This window comes from Mustela nigripes, chromosome 9 (genome assembly GCF_022355385.1).
Source record: "Mustela nigripes isolate SB6536 chromosome 9, MUSNIG.SB6536, whole genome shotgun sequence".
NCBI lineage: Eukaryota > Metazoa > Chordata > Mammalia > Carnivora > Mustelidae > Mustela > Mustela nigripes.
Window position 1 is genome coordinate 26,234,366 of NC_081565.1, and position 22,789 is coordinate 26,257,154.

General features: G+C 43.2%; 2 protein-coding genes across 2 annotated transcripts in view; both read right to left on the bottom strand.

The window, feature by feature from the left end:
- Positions 1-5,041: 5,041 nt before the first annotated feature.
- On the bottom strand, positions 5,042-19,364 carry TAL2 (TAL bHLH transcription factor 2). Its single transcript, XM_059411143.1, has 2 exons — positions 19,267-19,364; positions 5,042-5,530 (listed from the first exon to the last, which is right to left on the bottom strand). Exons 1-2 carry the CDS (start codon positions 19,296-19,298, stop codon positions 5,179-5,181), a joined length of 384 nt encoding a protein of 127 aa, XP_059267126.1. The 5' UTR covers positions 19,299-19,364; the 3' UTR covers positions 5,042-5,178.
- Positions 19,276-22,789, bottom strand: part of FKTN (fukutin) — an 81,996-nt gene continuing 78,482 nt past the window's right edge. Inside the window, exon 11 of the mRNA XM_059411141.1 lies at positions 19,276-19,370. Coding sequence (XP_059267124.1) covers positions 19,330-19,370 — 41 coding nt within the window. The 3' untranslated portion in view covers positions 19,276-19,329. The remainder of the gene's footprint in view (positions 19,371-22,789) is intronic.

The following is a 22,789-nucleotide window of genomic DNA, read 5'->3' on the forward strand; positions in this document are numbered from 1 at the left end:
CTGGAGGGGCAGTGGGTAAGGGGATGGGTAAATGGGTAATGGGCATTAAGGAGGGCATGTGATGTGATGAGTGCTGGGTGTTATAAGCAACTGATGAGTCACTAAATTCTATCCCTGAAACAAATAATACAGTATATGTTAACTAATTTACATTTAAATTTAAAACAACAACAAAAAGAATTCTCACACCTGAAACTAATGCAACACTGTATGTCAAATATACTTCAATTAGAAAAAGGTAATAACTTTTTTAAATTTAAAAATAAAAGAGAATTAAGAATTTTGTTGCAAAATAAATCTGTGAAAAGCAGTAGTTTTGAGTAAAAATGACCGAGAGTCAAATTCTGACTCTGCAGTGGAAAATTGAGCAAGATAAATAATCTCCTAAACTTCAGTTTCCTCCTCTGTGAAGTGAGAACATCACACACCATTAATATAATGTTAACAATGCAACATTGTTATGAAGATTAAGTGAGCTGATACATTGGAAGCTCTTGGCTCGGTGCCTGGTATACAGGAAGCACCCCAAGAATCTGAGCTCTTACTCTTATTATTATGATTTTTTGTATATTGTAAAATTCTGACGTAGAGATCCATGTACTTACGTCTCTGACTGTAATTCCAATTAACTCTTTATGATAGGTTCCTAGAAGGATGATTACTTAGGTCCAAGCGTCTGAACATACTGGGTGATAATCCTGTTTTGTCAGAGTTATGCAGAAAAGGCAATTCAACAGTTTGCTTCACTTGACTACCAGGAAATTCTCGAGCTCTGGAAGTTAAATTGTTAAATTTATTTGGCAGATTACAAACCTAACTAAATGTATGCATATTTATGTTAAAAATGAGTGCTCTTTAAGATCTCTTGGTGATAGGTCATTAGCAAGAAAGAGAAAGTAAGACAGAGCATTTCCCTATTTCTGGTAAACCAAACAGTACCAGAAGCAAAAGCAGTTTTAGGAGACTGTGCCCCTGGCTTCCTGAGGTCCTTTGAGTGCATTCATTCCTTGGCTTTCCTTTCTAACACCTGCCACTTTAAATCCCTTGCTTTGCATGGCCATTGGACTTTTAGATTCCCTCCTTATCTTTGACCTTTTTATTTAAGGATGTGACTTTTAACTAACCTCTGGCCTGTGGGTCAGCAGTTAAGCTGTCCATTCTCTCATACTCCTTTCATCTTTTGCCTCTTTAAGGACAAAGCCAATTGTGCATAACTTTTACATATTTGGGCCATCTCAAACCATTCTTAGGTGGGGAAACCTCCTAAGGCAGGTGCTGTCAGGGGCACATTGAATAGAAATGAGAAACAAAGTGTTAAGAAGAGCATTAGACTTTGGGTTTCTCAGGAAAACACAGCCTGTTCAAATTTCATTTCAATGTCCTCTTTTAGGGGAGGCTAGAGGATTATTCTTAACAGAGGCAGTGTTGATACAGTCTTCTCTTTTTGAAAGTGAGGTCTCTTGCAGGGCTGTTCTGAGGAGTAAATGTTAGAAACCGTCTCTCTCCTTAGGAGATCTAGCTTACTGGAGAAGGGGGACAGAATACACACAGAAATCTGTAACCTAGAGTAGAGGAAGTAAGGGTCACGATGCACAAAAGGAATTCTAAGAAAGGAGAGTTCAAGTTGAATGGTGGAAATCTAGGAGGACTTCATGTAAAAGATGGTTTTAAGAGGAGTCCAGCTTTGTGAAGGAGTGGCATTGAAGATCAGTCATGAAGGATGGTATTGAGTGGAATTTGGTGCAGGTGGAAGGTGAGTAGAAGGAGAATGGGAACATTCATGCCTGCAAGTAGAATCACAAGAGAAAAGTCAGAGATATTAAGAAGTGGAACATGTCTGGGGACCATCAAGTGAGGTAGTTTCATGAGCATGTATACAAGATGCTGAAGGTTTGATAGCTAGGGAGTGATCTGATCCCAGCTGTGGTTTGAAGATAGTGAGGGTGAAGGTGTGTAAGGTGAAATGAAGAGAGAGCCAGAGGTAAAGAGAGAGAGAGAGAGAGAAAAGAAAGATTAACGAGGGCATGTTAGATTTTTTTCTAGACTAAAGATAATGGTGGGGGAGGGGGTCAAAGCCAGAACAGTGGTTGTGAGGCTGGAGAGAATAGGTGGAAAAGCTTAGTAAATTGATGAATTCTTTTTGTTAAGAATAATTTCTTTTCTTAAATAATTTATTTGCAATAAATTAATAGTTCAATAGCAAATTCAATGGTTAAAAACTCATAAAACATATCAATAAAAAATCTTTGGTTAATACATCTAATCACATTCTATAAAGCACAATAAATCAACTTCAATAAAAAAGCATATGAAGATTACTGAACTCCGTTGAAAAGAGGTAAGCATGACAGTAAGGTGCTTATCTGTTTTCAATCCTAAAAAGCTTAGAGGTTGAACAGGTCTGTAGAAAGTTTGGACACTGGGTCAAGAAATCAGGCACCCATGTCTTGAGTTTCCATTTATTGTCCATGGGACCTCCGAAAAGTCACTTCATAACACTCTGGACCTATTTTCTTCTCTATAAAATGAGGATGAAACTAGCCAATCTCACGATTGATATAAATCAAGCGCCCTGTTTATATCTGGTTTCCAGAAGTTTCTAGTAGTGTCCATAGCAGACCAAACATTTTTTTTTCAAGTAACAGAGTAGCATGATGATATAATCCGCCTACACTTTTTTGTTAGGTTTCGATAATCCAAAAAGATATGTACCATCAGTGAACTAGAATGTGTTTTAATGGAAAATTCTTACCACTGCACTGTGTAAGTTGAGTATAAGACACCAAGGAAGATCACAGAGCAATGTTTGAATTCGCTTCCAGTCTTAGGAATACCCTGCCAAAGGTTTTGATCCATGTGTTCCTACAGTTCCTTTACAGTCATTTTAACCCCACACAAGATGATATACCAAAATCAAAGCTTGCAGAATAATTTAAGAGGTGAATTACATCAAGTAATATTTTAAGTGTTTATTCATTTATCAAGGGAATTTCCTGCAGGGTTTCTTTAAATCATTATTCCCCTCATATAGTTTAATGATAACTCAATCTCCTCATGACTTTTCAGGAGCACTCTCTTACACTTCAGTGGAAAGGTTCTCTGTACTCACAGGCATGGTTCAAACAGCAGAAAAGGGCCCTAATTCTGAGAAGAACAGTAAAATCCTACATTCAGGCAAAGAGGTCCTCTGTGTCCTCCTCAGCAACATGTTAATAGGAAGCTAATATAAAAAACACTATCAAAAGTGTTATTTTAATTTAATGCCAGATGAGAGAGTAAGTAATGTTTTTCAATTGACAATTGTCATCAAAGCTTTGAGATATACTATCAGTTGGTAGTCTGGGGACAAATTTAAGTCCATATAAACTCATGAGCAAGAAATGCACATGAGGAGGAAGTCCCTTAGTCTCTGTGCGTATGTGTTTCCCCGGACTATTCTGGGTCCATAGGGAAGTGTACAGAACACAGTTTAAAGAAAGGACCTAGGGGCGCCTGGGTGGCTCAGTTGGGTGGGCGACTGCCTTCGGCTCAGGTCGTGATCCCGAGGTGTGGGATCGAGTGCCGCATCAGGCTCCCAGCTCCATGGACAGTCTGCTTCTCCCTCTCAACTTCTCCCCTTTCATGCTCTCTCACTCTCTCTCAAATAAATAAAATATTAAAAAAAAAAAAAAAAAGAAAGGACCTAGAAGGAAAACATATTGCATTGGATAAATGCTTTGGGCTATGAGTGGGAATGCTGTGTAGATGTTAATGGCATTATGACCTTGTTATTTGCGGGGAATGAGATTCTGGGGGAGCCACATCTGGCTTTTTTTCTGATCACCAAACTAAAGAGGCTTACTTCAACCTTCCATAAATCAATACCCTCTTTCTAGAGTCACAGGAAATTTAAATTCATCTATTATGTATACACTGGAATCCCATAATTGCAAATCCATCAATTTCCTACCTGTGCTTCAGAAGGTTTTGAAACCAATGTACTGTCAAGAACTTTAGGGTAATAACATGTCCCAGAGACAATCAAATGACATTATTTGTATTCTGGGCTCAGCTATGGGATTCATCCTTGAATCCATCTTTGAATCCAATCATTGGGGGCACATGGTTGTGAGTAGTTCTGCCAGATCCACGCTGTTTCGTTGACTAGTAGGTACCACCCTTCCCGGCATAGGATTGAGCTAATGCTCCATAGCAAAGAAGACAAATGACAAAGTCATTAATTCATTAAAGTCTGGTATTACATTCCTATTGTCTACTCTAGATCTTTTGTTTAAACTAAGCTCTCTGTTAAATGAGTCATTAAATGGGAGTATTTATTTTCATAATTATGTTCATATTTTCATAAGTATATTTGAATTTTACAGGTCTTAAATCAGCAGGAACTTGGGCCGAATTAAACGTTTTAATGTCTGACATGTGCAACTAAGGGGTTAGATAATCTATTTTAGCTACCTGTTTTTCATAAGAAAACCAGGAACTCTAATTCTTAAATTATCAAGTCCTTTCCTCTAACAGATATAATCCACCATTCAGCTTTAGAGATAACAAAGATATAAATGGTTCAATGCAGGTAATACTTCATATTTCCACAGGGATAAAGGATGCAGAGCTCTTCCACATGTATCTGCTATGTTCCTGTAATCCTCACGTGTGAGAAGGGTCTCTCTCATGTTTCCACAAGTCTCCAAGTTGGTTTCTGTGAGGGCTCTCTTCACATTTATCAACCTTATTTTGTTCACCCTCGATCACATATACCTCATTTTTCAAAACAAACAGTAAAATGTTTTCTGAGGGAAGCATTTTCTACTCATCCATTTGAGATCTGTTATGGGAAAACTCTTTCCTTATAATTGAAATCAGACTGAGTAAAACAGTGATTTCCAAGCCTGTTTTTAACCTACGCTTCCCCCCTCCCAAACAACATCTTGTGCAGATCTTGGATACATAAAATAGAGGCAGGCTGCTCTGTCTGGAGCTCTGGGGGTAGCAGACTCCAAAGCCATCTTCCTCATGGCCTCTGTCTGGCTCCCTGCAGCTGTCCCTGAGCCACCTCCCGTGAAGCATAAGTGCATCCCTCACAAATTATTCATCAAGTTGACACTGGAACATGCAAAAGGCTGTCAACAGCTAGTGGCTTCAGAGCAAGGGCTGCCCTGGGTGATGACAGCTGGAGCCCCACTACACAATGCTGTGGCTTGGGTCAAGTGAAGGGACCTGGTAGTCATCGAGTAGAGTCCTGTCCGGCAGGTGGGATCCTTGGGGGAAGAGTCCCAGAATGTTTCCCTGAGCAGCCACTCCTGTTTGCTGCAGGGTTTGCTCCCCCAAGACCTTGACCAAGAAGTTGATGTACCTCATTGCCAGGCGAAGTGTTTCATTTTTGCTCAGCTTTTTGTCTGGAGGGTGAGTGGGGATGAGCTTCCTCAGCTTGGCGAAGGCGCTGTTGACGTTCTGCTGCCTCCACCGCTCCCTGGTGTTTGTGAAGATCTTCCTGGTCATGTCTGAGCTCCTGAGACAGGAAAGAGAAAGGGCCCTGAGGGCCAGTACTGTGTAAGCGATGGTGGGTGTCGCATGTCCAGCCAAGGATTTGAGATGTTAGATCTTTTTGACCCACGTCAAAATTTAGGAAATTCCACTTCCTCATTTTTAGTTTTGGGGGTTTTGTTTGTTTGCTTGCTTGCTTTTTCTTTTTTCTTTTTTTTTTTTTTAATATTTATTTATTTATTTATTTATTGGGTTTTCTAATAAGAGAAGAAAATGTGGCAGAAAAAAGGACAGGGTAAGAACAATACCCTTCAGCCTTTTTCTCCTGAGCTGTTTTGAAGCCTCCTGTTGCAAGGTGGTTTTATCCCAGTATCCCCACTATTTATCACCAACTCCTCCAAATTATTCAGAATCAGGCATAGTATAGGATTTAGTGCTTGCGCAGATAAAATATACATTTAGCCAATAGGGAGTTAAGTATGGAGTCTCAAAAATAAATAAATAAATAAAAGCTGTAGTCCTGGGACACCTGGGTGGCTCAGTGGGTTAAGCCTCTGCCTTCGGCTCAGGTCATGATCTCAGGGTCCTAGGATCGAGTCCCACATCGGTCTCTCTGCTCAGCGGGGAGCCTGCTTCCTCCTCTCCCTCCTCTCTCTCTGCCTGCCTCTCTGCTTACTTGTGATCTCTGTCTGTCGAATAAATAAATAAGTAAGTAAATAATTTTTTTAAAAAGCTGTAGTTCTAGATTTCCCTAATAAGATAATTTGGGGAATGACGATAATAGTGCAGCTCCCCTCTTAGCAGACAAACCTCACCTGGAGAGTTGGGTCTCACTGCACAAGACCTAAAATATCCAGCCTGGACCACGTTTAGAAGAGGATGAACAGAGTGATGAAGTGTCTTGAACCCCTGTTGTATGAAAGACAGAAGTGGGGCTATTTGGCATGACCAGAAGAAAAGACAAGAGACAGGTGGGTGCTACAGAAAATATTCAGGCCTCCACAAGCCTGTGCTTGGGTGACCTTTCCAACTTGGGGAGAGCTGATTATCACCATCTACTGCCAAATTTTCCTTTGCCATTTTTAATCCATAAAGGCACAGGCCCCTTTTGCCAGGCAGCCTGGATTAACATGCGTTAATGGGAACGCAGATGATGCAGGAGCAAACAAAGCCCTCTGAGATCTGGCGTGCGGTGGGCGCTCTACTCTGAAAATAGGAACCCGTCATCCCTACTGAAACTCTGGGTGATAAGGAAGCAGTACCTTCACCAGATCCCTGCAGTCCTGGAGGCAGGTCCAGCAGGAGCTCAGCACAGGGAAACGTCACCATCTCTGTCAGAGGGTGTGTGTTCTGGTCACAGCAGCAAACATGAACCAGCTGTGAGGCACTGCCTAAGTCACTTGACCAACCCGAGCCTCAGTTCCTCAGCTATACAATGGGCATGAATTATACCATCCTTTCTTCACAGTTTGATGTGAAAGCATTCTGGGAACCATAAGCTGAGGAACTTAACTTTGCTTTGTGCCAGGCATCATTTCTCACGCATTACCTCACACTGCATACATACGCAAGCAGTGTTGGTTGTAGAGACAGTATTGGAGGCACTGCTGGGATTGGCCAAGGGCCACCGACATGGTCCAGAAGTCATTTCACTACACTGTGTGCTGGCATCTCTGCCCTTCGGTAGGAACCAAATGACATCTTAGTTAATTAGAACAAGGCACTCTGTTACCCTCAAGCCCTGACTCTATAGGGATCCGTTGCCAATGGAAGCATCTTCGTGTGGGTAAGGACAGAGGCTTTGGAGCCAGAACTTGGTTTGGATTTTTGTTTCTGCTCCTTAGCTGAGCAATCTACTTAAACTGTCTGTGTATCAAATGCCTCGTAAGTGAAAGGGGACTCGGGGTGCCACCTGTAAGGACACATAAGATGATCCACATAAACCACTTTAGTGAAGGGTCTGGCACACAGCCAGTGGTCAATAAATATTAATCACAATTATTACCTCTACCAATAAAACAGTTCATTGCAACATAGCATTTTTCTTTCCTAATGAAGCAGCTACAGTGCAGTAGAAAAGGTCTGAGCTTGATTTATGGATTTGTTTGTTCTGCTCTATCTGTCTATGGATGTGTGTGTTGGGGTGTGTGTGTGTGTGTGTGTGTGTGTGTGTGTGTGTGTATGCAGAGCAAAATACCTAGATGGATTCAGGCTAAACTGTTGACCGTGGTTCCCTGGGGGAGGACCATGGGTTGGGGGCAGATAGAAAAAGGAGATGGGTGTGTTTTATCTGACATAGGTGGGTAATATTTTACATTTTTATAACTAAAAAGGATTCATATATTATTTGCTTCATAATTGACAAAAGCTAAAAAAGTTTATGGGCCTTAATGTAGAAAGACCCAGCTGTGAATCTCAGCTCCCAATTTCTTAGTTATACAATTCTGAGAAAATCACTTAACTTCTTTAAGCCTTGATTTCTTCTCTAGAAAATGGAAATAAAGCCATTTCCAGGGTTCTTGTGAGGTTTTATAATATATTCTGTGAAGCATATAAATACATAAATGAGGCAATACAGTGCCTGCTACAAAGGTGCTTAATAAATACAAGGCTTCTCTTCCCTATGCAGATGGGAAGGGTCGTTACTCCAAAGAATAGCATTTTTCAGTCATGCGTATGGCCCCAGGACACTTCCCCATCCCTGCGCTTGTTGCCTTTCCCGCTTCTGTCTGTATTGGAGACAGAGGGCTCTGTTGAGAACCCAGTGATAAGGGAAAGGGATGGCAGCCCAAGCTCTGGCTGGTTTCAGGCTCCTTCCACCAGCCACTTGGGTCTCTGTGGAGAAACGTTTAGTAGGACCCATGATCCAGATACAATCATACACACTCTGAGCTTACGTATCAACACTTACTGACCATATGTGGCGGACATGGTGCTGCCCGCTGGATCCTGAGGAAACCAGTGCCTTGTGAATGGAGAGAGCAGCACCTACTCCAGGTATTCTAGGGGCCTTCCAGGCATACCATGTATCCTTCCAAACTGAAGGGGGTGGACCAGGTGATGTGGGGGGCCTCTTTCTGCTCTAAAAAGCCACAGTGCCCTGCCTATTGCCTTTGATCTTACTTGGTCATGTCTAAATAGCCTCATCTTTTATCTACAATAAAAAATATGAGTGTTGTCAGAACTGTAACCAAGTAAAATTAACATATGACAGTTTGAACCTAAATTAAGGGATTTTAAGATAGAAAACTATCCAGTTTAGCTTACACTGAGGCTGGCTGCGTTGCAGCCGGGACTGTGGGAGCAAAGTTATTTTCAAGCTTCTCTTGTCAAAAGAGAGTTTAGCTCACTCACTAAGTCAACTCTGGTCCCTTGTGGTCGGGGGAGGGGGGGAGCGTCTTTTTCAAGCTGGAAGAAAAAGATTAAGCAGGATAAACTAACTGGTGTTCTCTTCTAAGAGGGCTCGATTCTATTGTGCTAGAAGCAGACAGAGGAAATCAGGAGAGGAAAAGATGGGCTTCAGAAATGTAGCCTGCCATCCTAGAAGGAGCTTAATAATGCCTTGTTGATTTATCCTCAAGGGTGTTACTCTCCTCCACAGGGGGAAAGAGAAATCAGTTCTTTAACAAGCTGGGAAAATTCAAAGCAGTGGTCACTGGGAAATTACTAATGTACTCATTAAATCAAAGGAAAATTGCACTTAGTGCTTTTCCAGTTGTAAGGACTGATTACTGCTAAGCTTGATTTCAGAATAATTTAAGAGCTTAAAAAATGCACCAGATGCTGCAGAATCAGAAAACATCTGATAGATGTCAAAACAGAGGTAAAACATGTTGTCCCAGGTCACATGGGGAGTAAGTGGCACAGCCGTGTGTCCCACGCCTCTGTATTGATGCATCTTTGTCACCACCGACTTCTGCTAGGTCAGAGTACATAAACTTTTTGCACCATGGTTTCTTCTGGGAGTCTGGGGAAGCCTAAGAGAGGACTCAATCTCCTAGAACAATGATTCAAAATACATAAAGTAAAAAGCCTTTTGTTCCCTCTTCAGAATAATTATTTTAAATGCATGAACTGAAATACATAACACATAAAATCACCAAATAATTATTAAAATAATTTTAAAATGCAAAACAATAATAATATGTTTTGTTTTTAACATATAAAGTATTTATTACTATAATTTCTACACAGTGATATGTAATCAAAAGATATGCAATGTCTGTGGATTAAGGTATTTAAGATTTCTATTGGTGACCTCATCACTAGTACTACTTTTTATTACCTACATTAGTAAATAAAGGAAATGGTAAATTTAGATCAAAGGTTACTGGAAATGAAGATGTAATTTTTTCCCACCCAAGCATATAGAACCCCTGATTTTTAGTTCCATGCCTCTGGTTGGGTAGGTGTCACGGACCTGGGGTTAGGAATGCCTAGGCAAGACGAATGTAATGGTAAAAATAGTAGGAATATAGGAATATAGGTGTGCACAAACTTCTCTCTATTATATTGTCACCACTGAAGTTAACAAGTTACCAGAGAGAAGAATGACAGTTACACACCTACAGAAAGTGACCAATGCCCCCAAAAGGGATTGCTGCTTTTTTGTGACAGTGGTTTCTGCACACAGAGCCTGGGGCACCAAGAACATTCCTGCGGTGGCCTGTCCCAGGCATTTGGACTCACATGGCTCTTTGTTCATAAGACTTAAAATTTCTCCTCCAGTCATTTGGTCATGTGCATTTGTCTCTTCTTTTGTCTTTTTCTTGAAAATAAGTGAAAACAGATTCCAGAAAGAAGGAGATGGAAGGTAGCCTATAGAATTGAGTTAGGGAAAGGTACAGAAACTCCAACACTGGGAATAGTTTTGCCTTTTGAAATCATTATAGAAGTAACACATGCTCATCCAAGAAACAGACAAACAAGCAGTACACAAGTGCATAAAGTTAAAAAATAGAAGTGTCTCTATCTATCTATTCAATCCTACTCCCCAGCAGTAGCCAGTTTGGTGTGTGTAAATATAATATAGATCCTTTATATAGAATACATATGTCCTTTAAAAATCGGAACACATACACATAATAGTATGTGTTCAACTCTGCACATTGATGCTCTAAATAAATACATTCACCGTGAGTAACTGTCTTTGGGAGGGCACCCCGCTCTCCCGGAGAGCTGCCTCTTCCACCTGCGCCTCGCGGCCTGACACACCTGAATTCTCCGCCCACCGCGCCCAACCTGTAGCCCCAGCCCACTTCACTTCCTTACTTCTGTCTTTTCCTTTTTATAACCTTCACTCCCCCTAGCCTGAAGTCTGCATCCAGGAAAGCAGCCGGCGCTCAAGTTACGCACCTGCCAGGTGCGGGGAAGTAGCTCACCCAGACGCAGAAGCTACCCTAACGGCCCTCGGGGGTGCTGCGGGGTGCGTTCAGCATCGCATACCAAGGTGAAGCAGCCAGGCTGACGCACAAGGGCATCGCTTTGCTCCCCCACAGTCGCGCCACCACCCCTACTCAGAAACCCCCGGGTCTTCTCACTGAGTCGACTTGGTAGCTGCTACCAAGTCGCCTCCACACCTCTGTCCTCCCGGGCGAGTGAGGCTCGGATTCCGGGGCTGCGCGGGAGACCGGCTGGCCCACGAACCCGGCCCGGGTAGCGCCCCCCCCCCCCCCCCCCCCCCCCGGGTCGACGCACCTCCTCGCCTGGAGCCGGGAGACCGCGCCGTCGTTGTCGCCGTGGCTGGCCGTGTGCGCCCTCGCCTGGACGCCGCGCCGCCACCGCTGCCTTTATAGGACGCGGTCCTTTGTCTCCGGGACTCACGGGACCCCTTCCTGCACGGGAGTCCCCCCCTTCCCTCCCCACTCCCTGTTGCCCCGCTTCCCAGGCCCACAACCCAGACCCACTAGATCAGCGGTTGTGGGGGTGGGATCCGAAATCTGCGTTTTCACTAAACATTCCAAGAGATGAAGATGCACAGTGATACACAGTGGTCACTGCACTGGGCAGACACCCGGTTCAGGCATCTCGGGGTCCACAGTGCTCAGCACACAGCTTGGTTATTTCAGTGGCCTTCTACTCGGCTTTCTTCTTCTATGCAGTCTCTGATATCCAGCATCACCCAGAAGAAACCTATGAAAATCCAGTTTGGATTCATGTCACTTCCTGTTCAGAACCCTTATGTGGCTCTCCATTTCACTGAGAGTTAATCTGAAGTCTTCACAATGGCCCCTAAAATACTCTTCACCTGACCTGTCTCCTTCTTCTCTTCCTGTGGTTTAGTCAAATGTAGCCACCCTGACCATTGTTGTTTCAGGAACACACCAAACACCCTCCTGCCTCAGGGCCTTTGCATTGCTGTCTCTGCCTCCAACACTCTGCCTCCAAGTTATCCATATAGTTTCCCACCTCCACCCCCACCTCCATTCATTCATTCCATCATTATCACCTACTATGGCCTACCCTGCTCAGGTGCAGGGAGACAACTTCAAACAAAACAGACACAAATCCCTACCCTCAAGGAGCTGAGATCCTTCAGATCTTTGGCCAAACGTCATCTTCTCATGCAGAGTCTCTGAGAATCACATCTAACATTGTACTTCACACGCATAGGGACTCTTCATCAACCTACCCTGCTTTATTCTCTTTAGTGCTCATTCCCATTTAGTAATTTTTAAAAAAGATTTTATTTATTTGACAGAGAACACAAGTAGGCAGAGAGGCAGGCAGAGAGAGAGAGAGAGAGAGGAAGGGAAGCAGGCTCCCTGCTGAGCAGAGAGCCTGATGTGGGGTTCCATCCCAGGACCCTGGGATCATGACCTGAGCTGAAGGCAGAGGCTTTAACCCACTGAGCCACCCAGGCATCACCATCACCACCCCCAATTTAGTAATATTTTACTTATATATTCTATCTCCTCCCAACCCCAGTGAATAGGCATTCATCAAACATTGGTTGATTAATGAATGAATAAGTAATTAATTTCTAGACATCACATTCTCTGAAGGACCCAGCATAGAATTTAGTACAATAAACTCACAATGCATTACAGCATAGTGGATAAGAGTAAAGGATTCAGGTGTTGCATTACCCAGGTTGAAACCTCTGGTCTAAGCATGGCACTGACACAAAAACAGACACAGAGATCAATGGAGCAGAATAGAGAATCCAGAAACAGACCCTTAAATCTATGGTCAACTAATCTTTGACAAAGCAGGAAAGAATGTCCAGTGGAAAGAAGACAGCCTCTTCAACAAATGGTGTTGGGAAAGTTAGCAACATGAAGAAGAATGAAACTAGACCATTTCCTTACACCACACACAAAAATAGACTCAAAACGAATGAAAGACCTCAATGTGAGACAGGAATCCATCAAAACCCTAGAGGAGAACACAGGCAGTAATCTCTTCGACCTCAGCTGCAGCGACTTCTTCCTAGACACATCGCCAAAGGCAAGGGAAGCAAAGGCAAAAATGAACTATCAGGACTTCATCAATATCAAAAGCTTTTGCACAGCAAAGGAAACAGTCAACAAAACCAAAAGACAACCAATAGAATGGGAGAAGATAAAGGGCTAGTATCCAAAATCTATAAAGAACTTATCAAACTCAACACCCAAAGAACACCCAAAGAACACCCAAAGAACAAATAATCCAATCAAGAAATGGGCAGAAGACACCAACAGACATTTCTGCAAAGAAGACATCCAGATGGCCAACAAGACACATGAAAAAGTGCTCAACATCACTCATCATCAAGAAAATACAAATCAAAACCACAAAGCGATACTACCTCACACCAGTCAGAATGGCTCAAATTAACCAGTCAGGAAATAGCCACTCTGGAAAACAGCATAGAGGTTCCTCAAAAAGTTGAAAATAGAGCTACCCTACAACCCAGCAATTGCATTACTGGGTATTTACCCTAAAAATACAAAGGTAGTGATCCGAAGGGGCGTGTGCACCCAAATGCTTATAGCAACAATGTCCACAATAGCCAAACTACGGAAGGAACCTATATGTCCATCAACAGATGAATGGATAAAGAAGAGGTGGTATATATATATAATGGAATACTATGCAGCCATCAAAAGAAATGAAATCTTGCCATTTGTGACGTGGATGGAACTAGAGGGTATTATGCTAAGTGAAATTAGTCAATCAGAGAAAGACAATTATCATATGATCTCTCTGATATGAGGAACTTGAGGGGCAGGGCAAGTGGGCCATGGGGAGTAGGGAGGGAAAAAATGAAACGATGGGATCGGGAGGGAAACAAACCATAAGAGACTCTTAATCTCAGGAAAAAAACAGGGTTGCTGGAGGTGTGAGTGGTGTGGGGAAAGGGTGGCTGGGTTATGGACACTGGGGAGGGTATGTGCTATGGTTAGTGCTTTGAAATGTGTAAGCCTGATGATTCACAGACCTATACCCCTGAGGCAAATAATACATTATATGTTAATTAAAAAATAAAAAAGAAATAAAAGAAATCTCTGGTCCACCCCATTTATGTGATCCTAGGCCAATTATATAACTTCTTCCTCCCTCAGTCTCCTCATCTGGAAAATAGGGACAGTGATAGGATTGTAAGGACAGCTACTGGCTCGCTTCCCTGGGAGAGGATTATATAGCCCCACCCATTGCCATGGACTGACAGTGCCTCCCTCACCTGTAGGTGATGGGAGAAGACTTCCCCAACCACCGCTGGGCTTAGCCATGTGACTTGCATCAGCCAATGAAATGTGAGCAGACCTGCTGTCTGGGGTGATGGAGTGGGAGCTTTAAGAGTGATTCTAGTTGGGCTATCATGTGAACGATATGTTTGGGGTTGCTCTTTCAGCCTGAAAGGTGTGGAGCAAACCCATAACCAACCATGGTTCTCATGTAACATGAGTGAGGGTTAAATCTTTGCTGGTGTAAGTCACTGAGACTTTGGGGTTATTTGTCCCCCTCCTCAAAAAAAAAAAAAAATGCAGTTCTAATTATAAATTTAAAAAGCTGTTGCATGAATTGCTAGAGTCTCGGGAGGTGAGAAGGTGAAGAAAATGCTACATCTGACTTCATGGAATTCACAGCCTTTGGGAGGGAGAGACATGACAAAAATGACTAAATACAAGACAGTCCTGAGTGTCAGAGAGTATGAACTTGGAAATGGGGAGGAACACTAATTCTAGTTGGAGGATCAGAGATCGCTTGTGGGAGGGATGGCATTCAAACCAGGCCCTGACACAAGGCTGCCTCTGACATTTGTGGGACGCAGGAGAAAGGAACCAATGGAGACTCCTGACCCATTCCCATTCTGTTCTCACTGCTTAGCTCTGTTCTACTCTGTGAAGGGCCTTATGTGTATGATGTGGACTTCCAGGTCACATGGACCTAAGGAAGAGCCCTGTGTAGGTTCTAAAAATGGCCACTGGAGCAGAAATTCAGGTCCTAGATACCTGGTCTAAATCCCAGGGTCCTGGATACCCAGAACGTGATCCAGAATGTGGGAAATGGGCCCCAGCTGGGTACTGGAGGAGGGCTAGTACAGGGCCATCTAAAGTGTATCTAAAAAAGCAGTGGTCCCGGGGCGCCTGGGTGGCTCAGTGGGTTAAGCCGCTGCCTTTGGCTCAGGTCATGATCTCAGGGTCCTGGGATCGAGTCCCATATCGGGCTCTCTGCTCGGCAGGGAGCCTGCTTCCCTCTCTCTCTCTCTCTCTCTCTCTCTCTGCCTGCCTCTCTACCTACCTGTGATCTCTCTCTGTCAAATAAATAAATAAAATATTAAAAAAAAAAAAAAAGGCAGTGGTCCCAGTTGCCTGGATATCTGGGGTGAAGAATGAAGAAGATTGCAGGAATTACACTGGTAGGAGTGGAGAAGACAGTCATGTGACACCAGCTGTGTGGACTGAAGATGGGAGCCATCCGTTTAGATTTACAGGATACAAGGCTCATTCTGGTGGCAATGCAAGGGATGAATTGGAGGGTGAGTTGGACAAAATTAATTGGTCAACTTGTGCACAAAGGGGGCCTTTAGAAACACTACTTGATATTTCCAGCAAACATCCCCAAGTTGTCCTCTTTCTGCTCTTCTGTCTTCTCTGTGCTCTGTGGAAGTGGAACTGTGGCCTCCCACTGCCCATGCTTTTCTACCATGCCCTGTTATTTCACAATTCTGATAGACCGGAGGTTATATTTTAAACCAAGGGCTTATACAACCTTTATCTTAGCCGAAAGCTTGTAAGGGAATATATGTGCTTAGTGGCATATTCTGAGATTGTAAAGAAAAGAATTGTGGCAACTGGACCACAAGATCAGAAACGTGTGATGCAAAATAAAACAAGAAGCTGTAAGTGGGATCTGTGCACAGCTGGACACGAGCTTCAGAGAAAGGGGCACAACTGACCAAGGTCGACATCTGTTTTCTTCTCAAACCTGTCTTACACACTATTGCTGCCTTTATCATTGTTAAAATGGGGAAACATTTGGGGGCACCATGCCACCAGCAGTGATTCTTCAGATGATGGGCCCTCTCCTATCCCAGTCTCCCAGTGCTGGGAGTTAGGGGCTAGGTCCGGTTCCTCCCGGGAAGGGGTTGAAGGAGGAATTTACATAATCCGATTATTGGGGGATTAAGTTTGGGCAGCTAAACGCCTCTGTGTGCTCAAGCTAAAACCCTTACTATTCATGGCTCCCACTGCCCCCTGGAGAGACTGCACCTGCAGACCCCTGGTGAGGGAAAGGCAGGTCGCTAGGAGAGCCTGGTTCTACTGGCTTAATTGATCTGTCTGGATTAGCTTGTGAACACTGGACCTCTAGTCTTCCGCGCAGGGGTTGTCTGCTTAAGGAGAGACCAAACCTGAGGGTTTCAGAAGGGATTTCTGTCAGCCCAGGTGGTTGTGGGCCAAGGTCATTTTGGCTGGAGGTCAAGCATCAACTTTATTTATCCAATCTTAAAACTCCTTCCTCCCTTCTCATTTCTAACTCCCTTTCCAATCCCCAATTCTGCATTTCCAGGACCCAATCCATCCATCCATCCATCCATCCATCCATCCATCCATCCATCCATCCCTTCTTCTGTCCCTACTGTGTATGCAGCCATCAATTCATTCATCATATGGATTAGCTAGTTCTTGATAGTTAATAGAATTCACTAGTAAATCCTTTCAGGTAGGTTTTGTTCCTTCAGGTGCTCTATCTCTTAAGTTAATTTTGGTACTTTGACATATAAACTTTGACATTTTCAAAATCATTAATAAAGTATTATATACAGCTATTTGATGATTTTTTAAAAAAATATATATCTGGAGCACCTGGGTGGCTCTATCAGTTAAGAGTCTGCCTTTGATCCTATAGCTCTGGGATCGAGCCCCATGTTGGGGTCCCTGCTTGGTGGGGAGCCTGCTTCTCCCTCTCCCTCTGTCCCTCCCTCCCGCTCATGCTCTCTCTAATAAATAAATAAAATCTCTTAAAAAATGAAAATAAAAAATATATCTACTGGTGTTTGTGTTGCCTTTCACAGTTCTCACGATATGTGTTCTCTCTCTTCTTGATTAGCTTTGCAGAATCTTATACATTTTATTGTTCTTTTTGAAAACTACCCCTGGGTTCCAACATTTTTAGGATTTTCTAATGTATCAATGTCTACTCTATTAAATCTGTTCTTTCTCATTTGCTTATGTTTATTTCATTCTCTCTCCACCTCCCATTCTTAGATTGAATGTTTATTTTATTAATTTTCAGGCTATGAATTTTCTTCTGACATACCTTTGGTGTCACTCTGTGTTTCCATTTATACTATTGTTGTCATTAGTTTCTAACATCTGCTGTTTATTTTAATTTTTCTTTTTGAAAGTATTTTTAAAATTTCTTTATGGTGGTATTTTTTTGGAAACAATTTTCCATTAATTTCTAATTTCACTGTGGTATTGTCAAAGATATGCTCTCTATTTTTTTGCTTTGGGATATTCATTGAGAACTTCTATTTGGTAAAACATATGATCAACTCTTATAAATGATCCATAAGCAATAGAAAAGTAGGTAAATATCCTGTTTGAAAAATAAAGTGTCTAAAAAAAATAATAAATAAATAAATAAATAAAGTGTTTTTATATACCTCCAGTAAATCGATTCTTCACCTCCTTCTTGGAAGTTTTGGTCTGTTTTAATCTCTTTGACAGAGCTGTATGAAAATCACCCTCCACTGCTTCATGTCTGTTCCCTCCTTTCAGTTTTTCCAGGACTACTTGGTTTAGATCTTTATATTTTAAGATACAATGCATTTGAAACATGAAGACTCATGGAAGCTTCATTGATTAAGAGAATAAACCCCATATCAATATAAAAATGGCCTTCTTTGTCTTGCTTCTTGTCGTGAATTTTATATTATGATAACCTACTCTGCATTTCCCAAATAAAACTGTGCTCATTATTTTACAATTAATTTGTAGGTATGTGGGTGTGACTCTTGGTCACAGGTGTTATCTTTCTGTGAAACTTTATTCGGTAAATTAAAATTCCTTAGACTCTGGTGTTTTAAGGAAGCCCCATCACCATGGTGAATTCTTCAAAGCAAATCTCATTCTGGTTTACTTGCTCATTGGCTTGCCTGCTATACACTGTAAATGTCAAGAGGGCAAGGACTTAGCTTCGTTAATCACTAAACCCCACAAACTGTGCTCGCTGCTCATAAAAGCTGCTTGATAAGACATTTGTTGAATGAATGCAAGACAGCGCTGACTCATTTCTCCAAACAGCTGCCCCCAGCCTTCTGTCCCAGGACACATAGCTTGTTTCTATGGAATGAATGTTTCCAAGGCCATGGGAGGGTTTTGGTAATTGTTTGTTTTTTTAAGGAGAAGAGAAGAGCATTCTGGCTGCTGTACCCAGGATGGGCGAGAAAAGATGTGAGAAGACTAGCTAGCAGGCTGTGACAGGACAGCAGATACTCTTCGACCTCGGGGGTGATATTGAGCCCTAACTGGGGGCCAAGTACCAAACTCTCTATCCCATTGTTTTGCATGGGGTCCTAGGTGTGATGCAAGGCGTTACAGCCAATTTTTCCATTTCATATGAGAAATTATATGCTTTGATTATAAAGTGACATAACAAGTTATCATCCTTGACAAAACAAAATATTGCTCCCAAACAAGCGAAATACCAAAAAGTATGCCCAAAGAAGCAAGATTTCACCTGCAGCTGACTCTGTTTTACCAGTGGTCCGTAGACAAACATCTTCGCAGAGCCAGCAGAAGCTGTAAATTCTCACGGACATTAATGTCACTCCATTCACAGGACCCACAGGGCCACTTAGTGCTAAGCTCACCTCCTCGGAAGCTTTCCTGCCTCCCCTTCTCTAACCTCCTGCAAATAAAAAAGTAATAAAGCAAGTGGTTGCAGAGAAGAGCGGGTGACATAGGAAACCAGGGCATCTGGAAAGACAAATAAGCTGACATGGTCCACCTCTCTACCGGAGCTCTGGAAAGGGCGTTGGATGAGTGAGAGCTTTGGTCTTCTCTCACAGGGAAAGAGATTTGGCTGCTTTATCACAATTTTTGGACTTTCCTGTGGTCATTCCCTAGTCATGACAGCAAAGGAAAGATGCTGGAATCTGCAGACCAGTTTCTGATATGCACTGGTCTCAAGGCCCTGGACATACTCACAGATAGACACAGTCAAGGAAAACATGGTATTGCTTTAGAAGGAAACAAACCTGCTGTCCACTGGGTTTTTCCCCTGCAGCATACAGTGACTTTAGTTGACAAAGGAAGAGAAACAATATCACTCTGTAAACAAAGTTATCCTTACTTGGAAGGCTGCCATAGGCTGCCGCCAGACATCCCGCATTTCAGAAGCAGCCAACACTGAATCTCAGGGATGATCCTCCACCAGATTCAAATGTAAGACCCTGTCTGAATAAAGAAGAGGGGAAAGGTGAGTGGTTCATCCACAGTCAGATTTGCAAAGATTTCCTGCACTGATGTAACACTCCCTTCTTGATGCCTCTTCTTGTTTCCTCTGTTTTCTCTGTCTGCTGTCTAATCCTGTGCCTTCCTTGCCTGGGATAAATACAATGATAAATACAATGATAAATACAATGGTTCTGATTGCAAGGAGAGGAATTTATTATTTGTTTTACAGGTCCATGCTGCTTTGTTGCCTTCCCAGGTAAACTGGCTACTTATTTAAGAAATATTTAAGAATTATTTTTTGAGAATTTTATTTAAGAAATTAAAAACTGATTGAATTGTTTCATTGTTTAAAATAAAACCCCACATATTTTACCCTTCTGAGGCTGGTTTCTTTAACCTGGGAATAGGGCTGGTGGGCCATGAATTCAGTGGGATGAAGTCCTACGCAATTCTTAGTCGGTAACAACTAAGAGAAGGCCTTTACTGTGGTCGCAGAGGCAGAGCGACTGGTGTCTGAATCCTTCTCCCACATTAGTCTCTCGGCTGTGAATCGGAAACCTCAGCTTCATGGCTTATTGTGAATTTTAGCAGTAAATTCTTAAAAATGGTGAGAACAGACATCTAACAAAAATCATACTTTTTCAGTAAACAATTGTGTTTTCATTTTTGTTGCCAGAAAAACTCGATCCAAAAACTAAACGGAGAGCTTAAACACATGCATCTAATATCCTCCAAAGGGCACTTTCATTTTTTTCTTTCTTTTGCCCAACCCACCCATCCTGGCTCCAACTTCTCTCCTTCCAGTTGCTTTGGGTCCTGTGCTGCTAAGAAGCATTTATTTCCTTCTAGAATTTGAAGCAAACAGAGCCCAGAGCTGGATAAGGGAGATATCAAAGAGGGGAAAGAAAAGCTTCCGTTGAGCATCGGGCTCTCTCTTACAATTAATTGCCACTCTCCAGCTCCCCAGGCCCAGCACCCCTTGGTAACACCCAGGCACACACATGCACACACATATCTCCTTCAGGACACCTGGTGCTGAGGCCTGTCCAGAACAAATGTTGACCATTGCAACAGAAAGCGGGGCACATAACTGCCTCCAGTGAGTAGGCTTTTCTTCCCATAGTTACACACAGCCCCGGGTGTGCCCAGCTGCTCACACTCTTAAGACCAGGCTTGTTTGGCCTTCACTCTAGACCTGGAGTAGAGAGTGCTACTTTCAGCCAATAACCTCAAGGGCAGTAGGAAAGCAAAGGGGGTGGGAGTGAGCAGAACCAGGTCCTGGAGAAAAGAAAGAGGTGGGGTGTGACTCCCCTTCTCCTCTTTATATTCTCTGGTCTTTGTTTAAGAGACATGACTCGGGACACCTGGGTGGCTCAGTTGGTTAAACAGCTGCCTTCGGCTCAGGTCATGATCCCAGGGTCCTGGGATTGAGTCCCACATTGGGCTCCTTGCTCAGCAGGGAGCCTGCTTCTCCCTCTGTCTCTGTCTGCCATTCTGTCTGCCTGTGCTTGCTCTCTCCCCCTCTCTCTCTCTGACAAATAAATAAAATCTTAAAAAAAAAAAAAGAAAAAGAGAGAGAGAGAGAGAGACATGACTCATCAAATGGGTCCCCTAGATGGGGATTTGGATGCTCTGTGGGCAGCAGATAAGAGTGCAGCCTTCTTGCAGAAAGTAAATTTATTGGATACTCCCCCATAAAGTCAATAATGCCAGGCTTATCAGCTGTCCTCATTCTCCACTCAGCCCCCTGGGGACCAGACTTGAAATAAAGGCCACAGCTCCAGGGCCTGGAGAATGGAGGCATAGGATAGGGCTGGGAAGGGGCCTCTGCCCCCTTGGGCTATATTTTAGGCAGGTGGGGAAAATCTGCCAGGCCTGTGTTGCCCAGAGCCCTCAGCACTCCAGACTGACAAATCCCAAACCAAACATATCCACTGAGGGGATGAGGCAAGCACCCCCTTAGTCCTCAAATTCAGCAGATGTTTTCAGGATGTTCCACTGGAGGTGTCTTAGGACAATTAGAGGATGTTATGTTTTTTTTTAAAAGATTTTATTTATTTATTTGACAAAGAGAGAGAGATCACAAGTAGGCAGAGGGTCAGGCAGAGAGAGAGGGGGAAGCAAGCTCCCTGCTGAGCAGAGAGCCTGATGCGGGGCTCGATTCCACGACACTGAGACCATGACCCAAGCCCAAGGCTGCGGCTTAATCCACTGAGCCACCCAGGTGCCCCTAGAGGATGTTATTTTATTTTATTTTATTTTTAAGATTTTATTTATTTATTTGACAGGCAGATCACAAGTAGGCAGAGAGGCAGGCAGAGAGAGAGAGGAGGGAGCAGGCTCCCTGCTCAGCAGAGAGCCCGATGCGGGGCTCGATCCCAGGACCCTGGGATCATGACCTGAGCCGAAGGCAGAGAGGCTTTAACCCACTGAGCCACCCAGGTGCCCCGAGGATGTTATTTTAAATGTAACCAATAAAAAACCTACAGAGGAAACCTTGATTTCTTGCCACAGTTCTCACGTTCACTTTAATACAGATACTCCTGTGCTACCCAAGAGCACGTCAATTTTTTTCTGGCTGGTGGAGATCTGGTTTCCTTTGCAAGTTGCCTTAAATCAGTCAGTTACCAGCTAGAGTTTCAGACATGATTCCAAAACTCACACAGTAGCTGAATCAGACTGTTTTTTGTTTGTGTGTTTGTTTGTTTAACAGGATACAGCCTGTGCTTGGCTCCTCTCCTCCTAAACTTGACACACACAGGATCCAAGCAGGCATTAAGCCTGGCCCAGACCTTATCAGTGAGTAGTCCCGGCTTCAGCAATCTGACCCAGGCAGAAGAATCTGGCTGGGTAGAAATGGAGAAGAGTGAAAACAAGATGGACTTAGCCTGGCCTGATTTTGAAGCCTAGAATGGCCCAGAAAGCCAATGGGAACCCAAGCTGTCCTATGGGGATAGGAGGTAGGGTGGGGAGAGTTAAGTCGGTTGTGAGCATAAGCTGCCCTCCTTGTGCAACTAGAATAGCTCCTCCTTCCTCTTTGGAGACCAGAGTCTCCAGAGTAAACAGACAATAGAGAAATGAGAACCAAGTTAAGACCTGGGGTTAACATTTCTGTTGAGCCCTCTCCTTTCTGACTTCTGCTTTCCCCAGTTCCCATAGCTAAGCCTTATCCTCACACAGAGAGTATGTCCTGTCGTGGTTTCCAGCTGAAGTAACAGGTGTAGAAATGGCTCCAGCCTCTTCCCCACATCCCCCACACTGCATGCATTGTGCTATTCCAGGTCTGACATTGACCACTATGATCTCACTCCTCCACCCCCTTTCCAGAAGTTGCTTTTCTAACTTCTCCAGAACCTGGGACCTCACTACCAACTCTCCTGCTCCAATTCATCTGACTAAGCTTTTGCCCTGGCTCTCTA